The sequence below is a fragment of the Glycine soja genome, chromosome 19, assembly GCF_004193775.1.
Source record: "Glycine soja cultivar W05 chromosome 19, ASM419377v2, whole genome shotgun sequence".
Lineage (NCBI taxonomy): Eukaryota > Viridiplantae > Streptophyta > Magnoliopsida > Fabales > Fabaceae > Glycine > Glycine soja.
Genome location: NC_041020.1, coordinates 12,640,532 through 12,655,578, shown reverse-complemented (window position 1 = coordinate 12,655,578; position 15,047 = coordinate 12,640,532). Strand labels below are relative to the sequence as shown.

Genomic DNA, 15,047 nt, shown 5'->3' with positions numbered 1-15,047 from the left:
ATATTGTGTTAAACTTAAAAAATAAAAATAACAAAAATTTAACCATCCATTTTTTTTAATACAGTAAACGATTTTTGTACGTAATAATAACACTATTTTTCTCCTAAAAAAGAACACTAACTAATTTTAGTTTTTAGTTTTAAGAGAAAATGGACAAAAAAAAACTATTTTGAGAATGTTGACAATATTGCCCTGTGACTCGTGTCCCACCACAAACAAAATCTGGAGTGTTTTCTGGCTTTGCCGTTGCCATTTTGCGTGACGAGAATTGAAGAGAAGAGAAGCTAATTGTAGCTCCTACTACGCTCACCAACATCAAGTCTCGAATAGCAATGGCGTCGTGGAAGATGGGTTTCGCTTCATTCCAGAAGGTACCACATTCACCCCCTTTCGAACGTTACCCTGATTCTTCATTTGTTTATGGTTTTCGCTCTTTTTAGCAGACGATGTCGTTTGAGGTTTCGTGCAATAGGAAGAGAGACAGAGACAGGGAACGAGGTAGCATCCTTCCCTACAAGGTGGTCGAGATTACTCCTCCACCTAAGTCTCTTGGCGTTCGTTGCTTACCCCCTGTAAGTGCCATTCGTTGATTTTTCTGTTTTACAATCAATTCCAAAGCTTCATTGTTAATAATTCATCGTTTAATTGCCAATTGTATCTATCTAATGAGTAATGGTTGGTACGTTTGGATGGGTGAGTGAGAAGGTAAGGCTTAGGCAAAGGGCAACCTTTTCATTTGAGAAAATGAAAGAGTTTAATACATGAAATTGTCAACCAATAAGAAATCATCCTTGTACTTGATACAAATTTTAAGATAGATATTATAAATGTAAACAAACTTAACATTTAACCTTCCAGATATTACAAATTTTAAGATAGATATTACAAAAATCATTATTAGTATCGACTTTTAAGATAATTATTGGAAAAGTCGACAATATACTTGACGATTTGTCATTAAATGACAATGGAAAAACTCTTTACACCATCAGTATAGTACACATATAGCGTGTTTGTTTGGATAGCACACATAATTGATTCTATCCTACAAAATCATGGTGAAACCATGTAAAAGTAAAAGTAACTATTTGTTGTTTCCCCTTCATCATGAAAAATTAATTTTTTTTTCTCATCATGAGACTATTCCAAACACACTAATACACTATTTACTCCAAATATAATAATAAGAATGTGATAACTAATATTGTAAGTCACAACAAACGTCTAACTATGGAGTAGTGGTTGATGTTATTTGAGTTAATTACTAAGTAACATGTATAATCAAGTCTCATGGAATATTTTGTAAAACCAGTTTAATTCATTAATCCATTTAACCCGGTTTTAGACTGGTTAAATTGCACATCTAATCCACTAACCTACTTGAACTAGTTACCTGACTGACTGGGTCGCCTATTTACTGATTAAACTGTTAGGATCAAGCCAAGTTTTATAACTATGTTAATCCCATCATCTTTTTATTTATTTTTATCAATATATTATATATTTCTTAATTTAAAAATATAAAACTACAGTCTTTCCTTCTTGTCCCCTCTAAGCATTCCCTAACATGACTGGTGAGTTGATAAGGCCTCCTTTACTTTATTATATAGGCCTTGTTGTAACAGTGGTATAATACCAGCATCCAAGTAAATTAAGGATTATTTCTAGGCTTAAATATGTTTTTGATCTCTAATAAATACCCAATTTTTGTGTTTACTCCATAATAAATTTTTGTTGATAGAACATTATGGCGGAAGTTGATCCATGTAGCCGACCCCACCTAGTGGGATAAGGCGTTGTTGTTGTTGTATTGAATCCCTAATAAAATAACATTTTTGTTTTTTATTCTTGATATTTGGTTTTAATCCCTAATAAAATAGAAAATTTTGTGTTTGCTTCCTAATAAATTAGCAACTTTTGTTAAAAGTCTGTATTAATAACAAATGGGAAATATTTATCATGGAGTAAACACAAAATTTACTAATTTATTAGGGATTAAAAATAAGTGTCAAAGACAAAAAACAAAATTGTTGTTTTATTAGAGACTCATCGCAAAACAAAAATTTATTAGGAAGCAAATGCAAAATTGGATATTTATTAGGGATCGAAAACATATTTAAGCCTTATTTCTATGTTATTTGAATCAGTATATTTCTGAAGTTCACTAGTGTAAAATTGTCAATTTACTGGCCTTCATTTTACATATTCTGTGACAGAAACAAGGTATATAACTGAAATTTTTGGGACTTGAAATTGGAGGAATAATTTCAAATGAATATGCTTTAAGATTCTAGGCCATTTAAGTTAAACATAGGAAGGACTCAAAAATATTGTTATAAGGTTTCTGTAATGTTGTGAGTTGTGACTCGACTGGATGGTACTAATGATCAAGGCCTGAAGCTGGTTTATTGTGGTTTTCACCCAGCATCCTATACTCAACATTCTGCTGTTGAGAAATGAGACGATAGTGTGGTAGGGAGAGATATGAGCTGTTTTCAGATTCTTCTATTGAGAATATTTGAGTGTTTTGGGCTTCACAAGATCAAGTTGTTAGAAGTGTTTATATCATGACAATAACGAAGAAAGGAATCACTATGGGACTTGACACATTGGATAAATTTTTGTAACAACCCTTCTGAACACTCTTGTCTTGAATCTTTAAATTGGAGTAACAAGAGTTTTCTTTGTAATATGACTGATAAAATTATAGGGTTAGATAGAGAAGGAGAGAAACAGGGAAGATCCCAGAATATTATGGTATCCAGTTCTCAATATATGATTGATATGTTACAAAACTTTAGCCTACACCTATATTTTTATTAATTATCCTACATTACAGGCATCCTACATGAATAATCATAATGTTGTCATAACTATTAAATTGCAATCGGTGGAAAACCTTGAAGGTCAATATTAGGGCCAACTAACCTATTAATGAAACAAGATCAGTGCTTTCCAGTTGTGATGTAATGCTCACTTTTCTTATAAGGAATGTCTTTGGTTCAATAGGCTTTAAAAAACACACTATTTGATGCAGCACTTGCTTTTATGCCCATGAAACTTTTTGGACCTAGCAACTTCGTTAAAATATAGCCAGCACAGCAGTATAAAGCTCTTTGGTGCTAGAGTTATCTCCCATGACTTTTTGTCCATTTGATATGAAAGAAAATCTATGAAGGTGTTGGGTCACCCATTGTTGGGCTTACTTGGCCTGCAGTTAGGAGCTAACAAATTAAGAAATAGAAGTGATAAGGGTAGGATGGGAATTGGAAGGAGAGGTAGGGCATAACAGAAATGACATGTGACAAGTGATGGGTGGAGAGATGGAAACAATTCTATAGTGGGAAGATGGAGGAGTCAAGTATCTAGGAATTTGTTAGAAGGAATATGTGGTGGGGTTGAGAAGAAGTTGGTTCTTCCTCAGAAAAGGGTTCTATGATTTGTTATTTGTTTGTTTTCTATTGTTCATCTTGTAACAGGTGTTTATACCTTTGATTTTGTCCTAATTCAGTATCAATATTACTTCAGTTTTACCATTCCTATTTTGGTTCCTATCAGCAAGAAGCCAAAAGAGAATGAAATTGTCAAAGGGGACCAAATATTTTACTCCACATAATTTTAATGTACCCAGAATCTGAGATATGTGTAAGAGGGATCGCGTAAACCCATACAAGTGTAAGATTTAAGAAGGTATTACAGAAAGAAACTTGGAAAGTTCATCAGAACAATATGATGACATTTACATGACATGACATGACATGAATGAATACAGTTGCAAATTAGTAGCTGGTTTGCATAGCAAAATGGCAAAAGGAAAAATAATGTGGCAGATCTCATGAGACTAAATGATGTGGCATAACTGGGTTCTGAAGGCATCTAATATATGTTATTATTAAAGTTTTAACTAATGAGACAGTCAATTTAGATAAACTTTGCAACAAGCACTTAAAAAAGAAAATAAAATGAATAAAGGAGATAAAATGAATCAAACATTTCACGCTAGTTAACATTTACATATACACTAACTTTTTCATTTCCCTCATTTAAGTTTTCCCCAAGTACCTATGAACTTGACAAAACCTGACATTCTTGTCTTGGAAAAACATTAACAGTATGTTTTGATATAATTGAAAAACTATCATAAGTTAGAAGCTAATTTAAATCAGGCCTATCTTGCTTCAGTTGGCCTGATAGTTGACTGGAATCACACACATTTAAGGTTTCCCATTCTTAGTCACAAAGATTGAGATTTAGACAAGTTGCAATTGGAAGCTTAACTTCAAGTTATACTCCCTTCCCTTACTGAAATAATTTGAACTGATGTAAGCACTACTTAATGACAAAACCTACTAAGCTAAGAGAAAAAATGATCAATACATTTACTTCTTATGGTCATTGGCCTACTGATTGGATTGGCATTTGCATCTCAATCTCAAATGGATTATTATTTCTACATTCAAGAATACATGTGAAAGGCTACTTGAAAAGCAACATTGCTATTATAAAATAGAGCTTTAGTGCAAGTCTCCCTTCCCTTTCTAAAACAATTTTGCATCCAAGTAAACATTATTGTGATGGGAACTATTCATTGAAGTGCAAAAACCACCATTAACGTGTTTGGCTTCTTTGGTCAGCCCTTGTCATGCTCGTTGGATCAGAATTTGCTTCTCTCTCGATGGGGGGACTGACTTTTGGTGCTTTGGAGGATATATGTCCCGATGAAAGGATAATTTAGAAGGAATATAAATGCAAACTATTGAGTCTTGACTTGCTTTTCTAAAATTAACCTTTGCAGATTGGAAGAATAAAGTTGTAATATAGGTCTAGTATATGTATATCTCATGCTACATGGGAACATGTGGATGGCAGATGCCATCATTTCTAAGAGTCAGTGAGGCATATAATTGAAGACAAGGCACATGTTGGAGCTATAAGCACACAAAAGTAAAAAGATAAAGAAATTGTAGTGTATTAATTTTAGATGTCTGAGGATTGTAGTTGTAGTTGCCTATTTTAGATCTATTGCTTCTGAAATTTTTAATGGCAAAGCATTATGTGCGATGGCAGATGATGGGTCCGTATGAGATGAGGAATTGAAGCAAGCTGTTTGGTTAACTAGCTGTAATTGTTTGTAGCCTTTTATGGTTTTGATTCTGAAATCAGAAAAAATAGTAGTAGATTCTGAAAGCAGAACTCCCTATGCCCCGTTTAACAAAACCTTTCTTTTTCATAGTTTAACAAAACATTATTGATCACATGTTGTGTTGTCAATTTTTGCCCAATTGATTCAATTATGCATACCATGATCCAACTTAACTTTTTCCTTTCTTTTTCTTTTTGGGAGATATGATCCAACATAACTTTGTGAGAATTGAAAAAGAAACGTGCCACATTCATTTGGAGCATTTGCATGATATAATTTTTTTTTTTCAAGTCAGAACTTGCAGTGTGGGGAGAATGTAACAATAGAAGGACAAGCTTATACTATTTCAGCTGTAACACATCGCTATCAGCTTCGGAAGGGGAAATACGAACCAAGCGAGAAGAGGCTTGACGTTTTGTCCACAGGAAGATACTTGGTAAATTTGTATTTAGAAAATTTATTAGAACAATCTTGATTAGTACTTCTATTTAGGCACGTCCTATTTTGATTTCAATGTTTAATGACTTAGTTTTGTGTTTCTTCTTTAACTTCTTTCATAAACAATGGCAAATTAAAAAAAAAAGAAAAAGAAATCAATTATTTTTTTAATTAAAAAGGTGGGAAAAAAATAGCCAGTACAAATGAACAATAGGGAAGTAAAGTGAGATTTCACAAATGCTGAAAACCATGTTCATGTCTCTAAAAGGTTGAGTTATTATGAATCTCTTATTTTTTCTTGTTCCTTCAACTAAATGAAGTGTTGTATCTGGCTAACTAAAATTTCTTTGGTTCAGCAAGATTCGATTATTTATTATATTGTTTTGGGGGTCCATGGAAAAATTAAGATATGGGCATTTATTTCATAATGCAGTACGTTCCCAGCCTAAAACCTGCACGTGGGGCCACTGCAAGTTCGCACGTGCAACCCTGTTAATAAGCCAGGGTCTTTTATCATGTAGGGTCCGAAACATTCATGTATTAAGTAGTGGTACAACAATTTTGTGAGATACGAGCAGTTATACTTATGGTGACTCATTTATTTATTTATTCCTTTGACCAAGAGCTGTGGTGCCTAATACACACACCTCTTTGATTCATACTCTTGTCGTGTATTTTTTCAATAATTAATTAATTGGCACCTGATTCATCTGTCCTTTGGACAGATAAGATTACACTAGTGAACTTCGTCCAATTATTTGGTTGAATTGGTTGGTTCCATCCAAGTGTCGGAATACTCCTACTAAGGAGAAGTTAAGATTTTTTATAAAAATTGTGTATACCTGTAGCATTTAATATGAAAATACCAGTATTAAGTTTTTTTAGCAGAGATTATATATAGTTTTATAGGAAATAATATTGCTCAAACTGATTAGGATTATTATGAGAAGGATTATTATGGATAACAGTTTTTTTCTTTTAAATCAGTTACATAGTTAAAGTTCAAATTCAAGACATCTTAAGACGATACAACACCAGATTAGTTTATTTATACCCTAGATGGTATATCGGTATTAAGTTTATAAAAATATTAAACTGTAATCATAGTTCCCTTTAATAACTGATATGTAATTTTGATGTTCCTATTTTTTTTATTTTAATGGTTATATTATACAAAATTCTTAATTTTAGTTCAATTCTTAATTTTGCATATGTTTATTTTTTATTTTAATTAATTAAATTATTTCTTGATGATATCTTTAATGAATCTCTTACATCCAATGTTCAATTAAAATAAAAGAAATAAAATGAATATAATTTGGGAATTTGACCAAAATAAGTTTAGATATCTTTTCATCTTTTCTATATCGGATTTAGTATTTAGGGGCTTCCTAAACCATTTTGGTGGTTAGTGGAACTTAATGAGCCATTGTGATGATTAGTAGCAAGGTTGTTAAAATCGGACCAAAGTGGCAGGTTCAACCAATTGAACTAGAAACCAATCTAATGACCGGTACAGAGACTTTGTAAAATTGGAGCATATCACAATCGGTCAATAACCGGTATTGTTTAAAAAAATGTATTTTTTTTCTTTGAATTTTAATGTAAAATATTTTAAAGATAAATAAAACACACATTTGATAAGAATTACAAATAGATATAAATTATTTGTCTTGATTTCTTATGATTTTGTATTATATTAATTTATTATTTTCTTTTTTATTCTAAATGTAAACATGTTATTGTTAATATTAACATTTAAGTAAGTATTGTGATATATTTGATTTGGATTTTTATGTGTAATTTAAATGTTAAGAGTTTTATTTTGATTTTTAGTGTTATAAAATTATGATATTATATTTAGTTAATATTATTTAATGTACTATTTAATTACCAATATTATTTTATTAAAATTGGTTCAATTACAATTCAATTACAGTTGAACCAATGAACCTTTAATCAACGCCTTGGCCAACCAACGCCTTGGCCTGTTTAATGATCGGTCCAGTTTTAAAAATATTGGTTAGTACAAAGTAAATGCATAGTGGGAAGCTTAGTGGAAAATAAATACTTAGTTGAAAGTAAAAGTTAGTGAGAAGTTAATGCTAGTGGGATTGTTAGTTGTAAAGACAAATATCAAAAGAAGAGGAGTTGAATTGTGATTTTTATTAAATTTAAATCCTTTTTTTTAAACAACAAAGTTATCATCTAATGAAGTAAGACTTAAGAAAACATATATAAGATTTTTGCAAGACAAATTAAACGATAGTTTCAAATCTTTGTAAAACAAACAGAGTTTTTCAAAAGCAATTAAATCCTAGGTTAGTTCAAATAACACACGAGAAAATAAAAAGAGTAAGTCACAAAAAAACTATACTGGTTTGTCTCAACCACCAAGACTACATCCAATTCTTGGCAAACTACCAAATTTTAGTAATTTCAACAAGTTAGAAGTATTTGTCACTATCACTTTTGGCTCCTTAACTCAAGCTTTACAACATGCTTGTTACAACCAATATTTTTTGTCCTATCAAGCCACTACTAACTCTAACACAAATAAGATTTGTTGGTTTGATTTCACAATGACTAAAACTCTATCATCTTATAGACGGATAAACAATTTTAGCACTTAGTCTTTTCTCTCAAAATAAACGATGTGTTTTGAGATTTTTTTTTCACAACTTTAAAAGATTTTCCATAGAGAGATTAAAAAGAATTTGAATAATGAGCACTTCAATTCATACTTCATGTGTTCAAAGCTTCTGGTATTTATAGGCCTCTTTCAATCAAGTATTTGTTGTCTCTAAACGGACATATATCCTTTCTTAATTTGAAGAATGTGGCCATTGGGGCATTAAATGCATGCACTTCTTCATGCTGAGAAACCACTCTTCATCACTAGCATGTTGAACACTACAACCTGAAACCACTTATTTTTTGTGTTAGAGCATTTATGTGCAATAAAGCTCTTCTTTTAAAAACGATTGAGGAATTTCAGAGCTTGTGATGTGCCATTATTTTCTCCTATTTCTTAACCCTTTTTTGCACTATTTTAAGTACTGATTAGTCTTAATTGTCAAATTAATTAGGCAATTTTATTATTTGGGCCCATTTAGCTAATTTGATGTTTTTAATCTAATTTCAGGAATTAATGAAGCATTGGGCTTGAATCCAGAATTGGGCTTGGACTTGAAGAGGGCAAACTATTTTATTCTACAAAATTAGATCTTATCTTATCTTATCTAGATATTATTTAGATTTGATCTCATCTAGATATTATTTCATCTAGATCTTATCTTATCTTATCTAGATTTGATTTGATTTTATTTATGGGCTTAGATTTAAAACAGATTTGTAAGCTTTGGGGCTGGAATACTATATAACAACACCAAGGTTCTAGTTTAGCCCTCTCTTCTCTCTCTTCTTTTTCTCCTTTATTTTCGTTTTTGCAATTCCAGTTCTGACTTTTCGTTTTAGCAATAAAATTTTGTTCTTCAATCGATAATTTCGTTCTCTATTGATTAATGGAAGGCTAAGTCCCCAGCGTTGTTTTCTCTTGAGGATCAAGCACAGTTCTCTTTGAGGTTCTATTATTACTGTTAAATTTTGTTCAGTTTTTCCTCTTTACTAATTACTCTAAATTTGTTGCTATTAATTCATGCATGCTTAGTGCTTGATTAATTGTCTCTGCGCTTAATTTACGTTCATGCTTAATGATCCTTCATGATTAATTGGTGTATGTGTTGCTTAATCACATAATGAATGCCTTATGTTAAATTTTGCTTAGTAATTTAATTTAGGGTTGGATTAAGTGGTTGAACTGATAAAGGATAAACTCTCGTAACCTAGGATAAGAGACTTGCTTGTGAATCAAGGGGAAACAACATGTTTTAATTCTAATATTTTCTAATTCACATCTATTCGCTGTATAATTTAGAAAAGCAAACACCCCCCTGCCAATTCATTACTATTTTCCTACTATCTGTTATGAACGTTTGGTTGACCATTGCTCGTTGGGAGATGACCTAGGATCACTTCCTAGATACTGCATTTTTAATGTTTATTTGATTCGGGTACGGCCTCGATCAGCTTGGCTTCATTTATTCTTCATAGTATTTGACAAATCCTAGGAAAATGTCTCTGTAAAATATATCTTAGACACAATATTAAATGAAGTCTTAAATGTCATCTCCATTGTCATATCAGATAATGATTCTATCTTGCTTTCGTCTGAAGCATCAAACACTGACTTCATGGAATATGTTCTGATAGCACATAAGACACAACTTCTAACCTTTGTATTTGTTTACATCTAATCAAAATAATTAAAGGTCATGATTTGTATTAAGACATAAAAAATCCCCTTGAACTAATGTTTTCTTTAGGCTTTTGCAATTAGATTATATGGTGCTTCAGCTCACTTCAACTTTTACTTTTTCTCTCAATTTTGTTTGGCAACTTCCTCATCAAGCTTCCTAAGAAACACATCGCCAGAGTCATCAAAATCAAATGAGAGATGGATAGGACTACCAGGAGGCATTGGAGGATGAGGAGGTTTCCAGCTAGTGATCTTCTCATAAAAGTAATCCCTAATGATGAACCATTTGCGAGCCTCCTTTTCAGGATGAGCATGATCCTATAAGGCTTGTGCAAAGGCTTCTTTGGTTCTAGCTATTTCAGCTTCAAGCAAACGAACATATGCGTGAGAGGGTGGAGGATCATACACTTAAACAACCATGGAATCAAAAGAATCTCCAACATCAGACTCAACTTCTTTAATGATAGGATCCACATGGTGTGTGAAGAAGAATCTGGAGAAGGGCAGGAACACCACAAATGAAAAGGTGTGATTAGACACAACATAGAACTCCTTTTTCCATGCATTAATCATGTTGAAAAGAGTTTCTTAAGAGAAGCAAGTGTGGTTTAGGGCTAATAACATCGCCTAATTTCATGGTGAACTACATCTGCAGGTGACTTCTCATCAAGTTCCAAATCCGAGCAACATTCCTTCAATCTATAGAACCTTTTCATGGCATACCCACCCATATTAGTGAGTTTAGTCTTTTGCTTGAGAGCTTCAAGATCATGTTTGAAAAGTTGACCAGGACAACCTTTAACATATCTGGTAGGTGGAGCATCATCATCGTCTTCAATCAGCAACTTCCTACCTTTATAGCAATTAGCCTTTTGATATAGAATAGGCTTATCAATGGCTATTTCAAATTGAGTCTTAGGAGTGGCTAAGCAAGAAAATTGTGACTCAAGCATGAAGGGCAGATGAGTGTTGAGACTTTGATCTGATTTGATCTAATCTCCCCCTTATAGACAAATAACTTCATTCTAAGATGAGGGCCATGTCTGATAAATCTCGGTCTTGAAAATTCACACTTTCTTCAAGTACCTCCAAGACGATCTCCTCTGTCTAAAACGTCTTTCTACTCTTGGTGTGATCCTAAGGAAGAACAACATTGGGGTCACAAATGAGACCCATGAACCGTTGAAGATCTAAGGGAGTAAAGAAAGGCATTTCAACAAACTCAACATCTCTACTTTTCTAGACGCTTGCACCAGAAGGATACACCTTTCTATCTATAGGTTGATGCTCGAAGATCAGATTGTTAGGTTAGGAGTAGTAGTCTATCTTGGAGGGAACTCCTTGATCGTTGGTTCCCTATCTCCATATACACCAAGTGCATACTTTTCTTCTTCAAGAAAAGTATCCCAAGATGGATAAGAGAAAGGATCAATACCTGGAAAACTTGCCTTCCAAATCTTGGTGAGATTGAACTTTTCCAACTCCATTTTTTGCATCTTTGGATGAAGAGTGAGTTCCAATATCACCGTTTTCCTTCCAAACTCTATTGCACATATATTGATGCAATCCTACCCCTAAGGGCATTGGATAGAAGACTCCAAGAAGATTGCCCCAAGCTTCTCATGAGAAATAGGGTAGATTTCAAGCCCATGGGCTAAGTATAAGTCCACTTATCTTTGTACATATTAGATTAAGGTTTTATTATTTTTGGGCCTTGTATTTAGGGCTCCATAATGTAGGTAGGGGTAATTTTGTAATTTCACATGAATTAAGTGAATATTTGATGTGTGTGTTGGGAAATAAATTTAATTGAATTGGGAGAAGCCCAATACAATTAAATTTTAGAGGGGTAGGTGAGCATTTGCTTGCTACACCCCATTGACACATCATATAGTCACACTTTGTGCATGTCCTTCATGCTTTACCTGCCTCATGACTCCTAAGCACACTTAGTGGAGAATCTTGCACTTGATCTTGGATTAATGGGCTGAACCATAGCTAAAATTCACTAATCATAATTAGTGAAATTTTGGCTCCATAAATTCAATTTCAAATTCAAGTGAAATTTGAATAAAAATTTAAATTTCCCTCCAATTTTGTGTGACACTTAGGCTATAAACAAAGGCCATGTATGTGCATTCTTTTCAACTTTGATTTGAGAATTACACTTCAAAGTTCATACCTCATTTGAGGCACAAAATTTCATGCTCTTTCTCTCCTTCTCCCTCTACTCATCTTCTCCTACCTTCAAGCTCTTATCCATGGCTTCCTATGGTGGTGAGCTTGTTCTTGACTCATCTTCTTCTTGAAGTGGTGTCTCCAATCATCTTTTTTCCTTCTCCATTCCGCTGCCATTCATCTTCAAGAAGCAAAGGACTCCATTGATGAAGAAGATCCAAGGCCTACATGCTCCACATGGAGCTACATCATGTGGTATCAGAGCATTTTCATCTAGGTGATGTTCTTTTGCTTCCGCTATCTTTTTGTTCAGTCAATTCACTTTAATTCATTGTTTTTCAACTTCTTATCCATGTATCTCCTCCATTGTATTGTGGTTTGGTGCTGTTTAGAGTAGATTCAAAAAAAATAAAATAAACCGATTAAATCTTAGATCTACACTTGTTCTTGCATTTCTATGGTTCAAATTTTATAGATCTACTCTTGAATCATGTTTTTGTGTTGATTTTAGGTTCTATCATTTTTTAGTCATAATCTTCTTGTTCTGAACCTTTAGATCTAAATTTTCTTCCAAAATATTGATTAGAAAAAAAGCACAAAAATCTAAGTGTAAATCACTTAATCCATGTTGTCTTAGAGTCATGTTTAGTCATAATAATTGTCACATTATGTTCTAAGTTTGTGTTGAATTTTGATTTTGTTGATTGAATTCTAGATACATTTGTTCATGCATTCTTGTCATTATTAGCCTATCTTTTGAATTTTGAGTCTAATTCATGCATTTTATTTAGTTCATAACATGTTCAAAATCAATTCCTAGAAGTAGTCTTGTTGAACTTTTTTTTTTTTAAGTTTCCTACATGATGCCTATGAAGAAGTTGAGTTGTGGTGCTGAGTTGTGGCTGGATTTGTGAATCAAAATAAGTCTTAAGCTCTCTTGAATTGTGTTATTCAAGATAATTGAGCATAAGCAAACAAAAATTGTAACTATCCAAGCCTTAGGCAACATAAACATTACTCTTGATTTCTAGGTTGAAATCCCTGGTGCTGGCAGCTTGAACATATGAACGTGTATAAATTACCGGGAATTATTCACTATGAATTTTGAGCTGAAAGTTTTACTGAAGTTTCTAGACATCTGGACGAAAATTATAAAAAAAGAACCAAGTGATTTGGATAAAAGGAAAAAATACAAAAAATCACACAAGTTGACAGAAAAATCAGTGTCCAGGAAAAGAAAAAGTGAAAGAGAAGTGTGCTTGTTGTTTTGGCTCGAAATTTATTCTATAATTGCTGCCTATTGTATACGAATCTTAGTTCTAATTTTAAATTGAAAATTAGTGTGAAAACAAGTGCCAAAACTAGAGGTTTCTTGAGTCTTTTTTTTAGTTTTTCTACTCTACTTTAGAGCCATTCTAGGTTTCTCTTTGAGTCCTAGCTTGCTTTTATGTGCTTTTCATTGCTTTAATTGTTGAATAATCCTTAAAAATTTCTATTGATAAAACTCTATCTGTTTAACTTTCATTTCATTTTTTTTTTGTCTTTGGTTATTGCTTGTCTCTTTGTTTTCTTTTTGTGAGTTGCCATAGAGGGAATTGCAAAGGAGGATTGGTGCCATCCCTTTAAGAATTTGAGTCAAGAAGCAAGGGACCAACCACCTTAAGAGCTATTGGACTAAGAAGAACTCCAAATTGAGTGAATCAGCTATGAATCATGCAGGTTTCAGGTTTTGATGATGCCAAAGAATAATCAAACAAGGTTGCTTTCAAGATTACTTCAACAAACTTTCAAAGGTTAAGCATTGCTTCAAGATTAATACAAGGTTGCTTTAACAAACAAGCATTGCTTCAAGAATAATTCAAGATCAAGCTTCTGCCTCAAAAACAAAGTGTTTCCAAAAAATCAAAGACTCTGGTAATCGATTACCAGGCAGTGTAATCGATTACCAGAAGACAATTTTGAAAAATCAGCTTTTAGAAGGGTTTTGAAATTTGAATTTAAAAGTTGTAATCAATTACCATTGATGTGTAATCGATTACCAACAATGGAAATCTTGAAATTCAATTTGAAAAGTTATGACCCTTCAAAATATAATTGTGAAATAGATTACCAAAAACCTATACTCGATTACCAGTGAAGAATTTCAGAAAAAGCTTTTTAAACAAACCATTTTGAAAAGGCATGAAGGGCCTATATATATGTGTGTCTGACTTCAAAAAGTAAGAGAGAGATATTCTAAGAGAACTTCATTGTTAAATGCTCTCACAACAACTCTTGGGCAAACACTTGCAAATCTATTGAGAGTTCATCCAGGAACTTCAAATTGTATTATCATCTCTAAAAGAGAGAAATTCCTTTAGGAACTTCAATTTGTATCATCCACTCTAAAGGAAAGAAATATTTTTGTTCATCTCAGAAATTAAGTTGTAATCAAGAGATTGGTTGTCTCTTGAATTGTGAGTTTCCTGAACACAAGGGAAAAGGATCCCTCGGGTGTTCAGAAGTTGTAGAAAGGATTTTTACAAAGTTAGTGAAAATCTCAAGTGGGTTGCTTGAGGACTGTGATGAGGACACAACTAAGGACAAGGACCATGAAACACTTGAAGGGACCATGATCAGAGGCAGACTTAAACAGGCCCAACACGTCATAGAGACAAGTGATGAGGACATAACTAAGGGCAAGGAGCATGAAGCACTTGAAGGGCCCATGACCAGAGGCAGACTTAAACAGGCCCAACACGTCATAGAGACAAGGTTGATCATTTGTATAGCTGCCATTGATGATGATTGAAGGCCCATTTTTCCATTATTTTTATTTTTATTTTATTATTTAATTATTACAATTAAATAAATAAATTGGTGGCTGTGGCTAAAACCTATGCCTTTTCAGCTGCACCAATTTATTTCGTTTTAGGGTTTGGTGAACTATATATATATTTTCATAAAAATGAATGAGACATATTTTGCATT

At 32.9% G+C, this 15,047-nt stretch overlaps 1 protein-coding gene across 4 annotated transcripts; it reads left to right on the top strand.

Annotated features, from left to right (window-relative positions):
- Positions 1-210: 210 nt before the first annotated feature.
- LOC114399467 lies at positions 211-8,782 on the top strand. 4 transcript variants are annotated; one of them, XM_028361666.1, is made up of 4 exons: positions 211-371; positions 441-572; positions 5,439-5,579; positions 6,015-6,335. In XM_028361666.1, exons 1-4 carry the CDS (start codon positions 333-335, stop codon positions 6,075-6,077), a joined length of 375 nt encoding a protein of 124 aa, XP_028217467.1. In that variant the 5' UTR covers positions 211-332; the 3' UTR covers positions 6,078-6,335. The 4 variants fall into 4 exon arrangements, with proteins under 4 accessions (XP_028217467.1, XP_028217470.1, XP_028217469.1 ...); XM_028361669.1 differs by lacking the exon at positions 6,015-6,335 and adding an exon at positions 8,727-8,782 and having other exon boundaries at positions 212-371; XM_028361667.1 differs by having other exon boundaries at positions 213-371; positions 444-572.
- Positions 8,783-15,047: the final 6,265 nt, after the last annotated feature.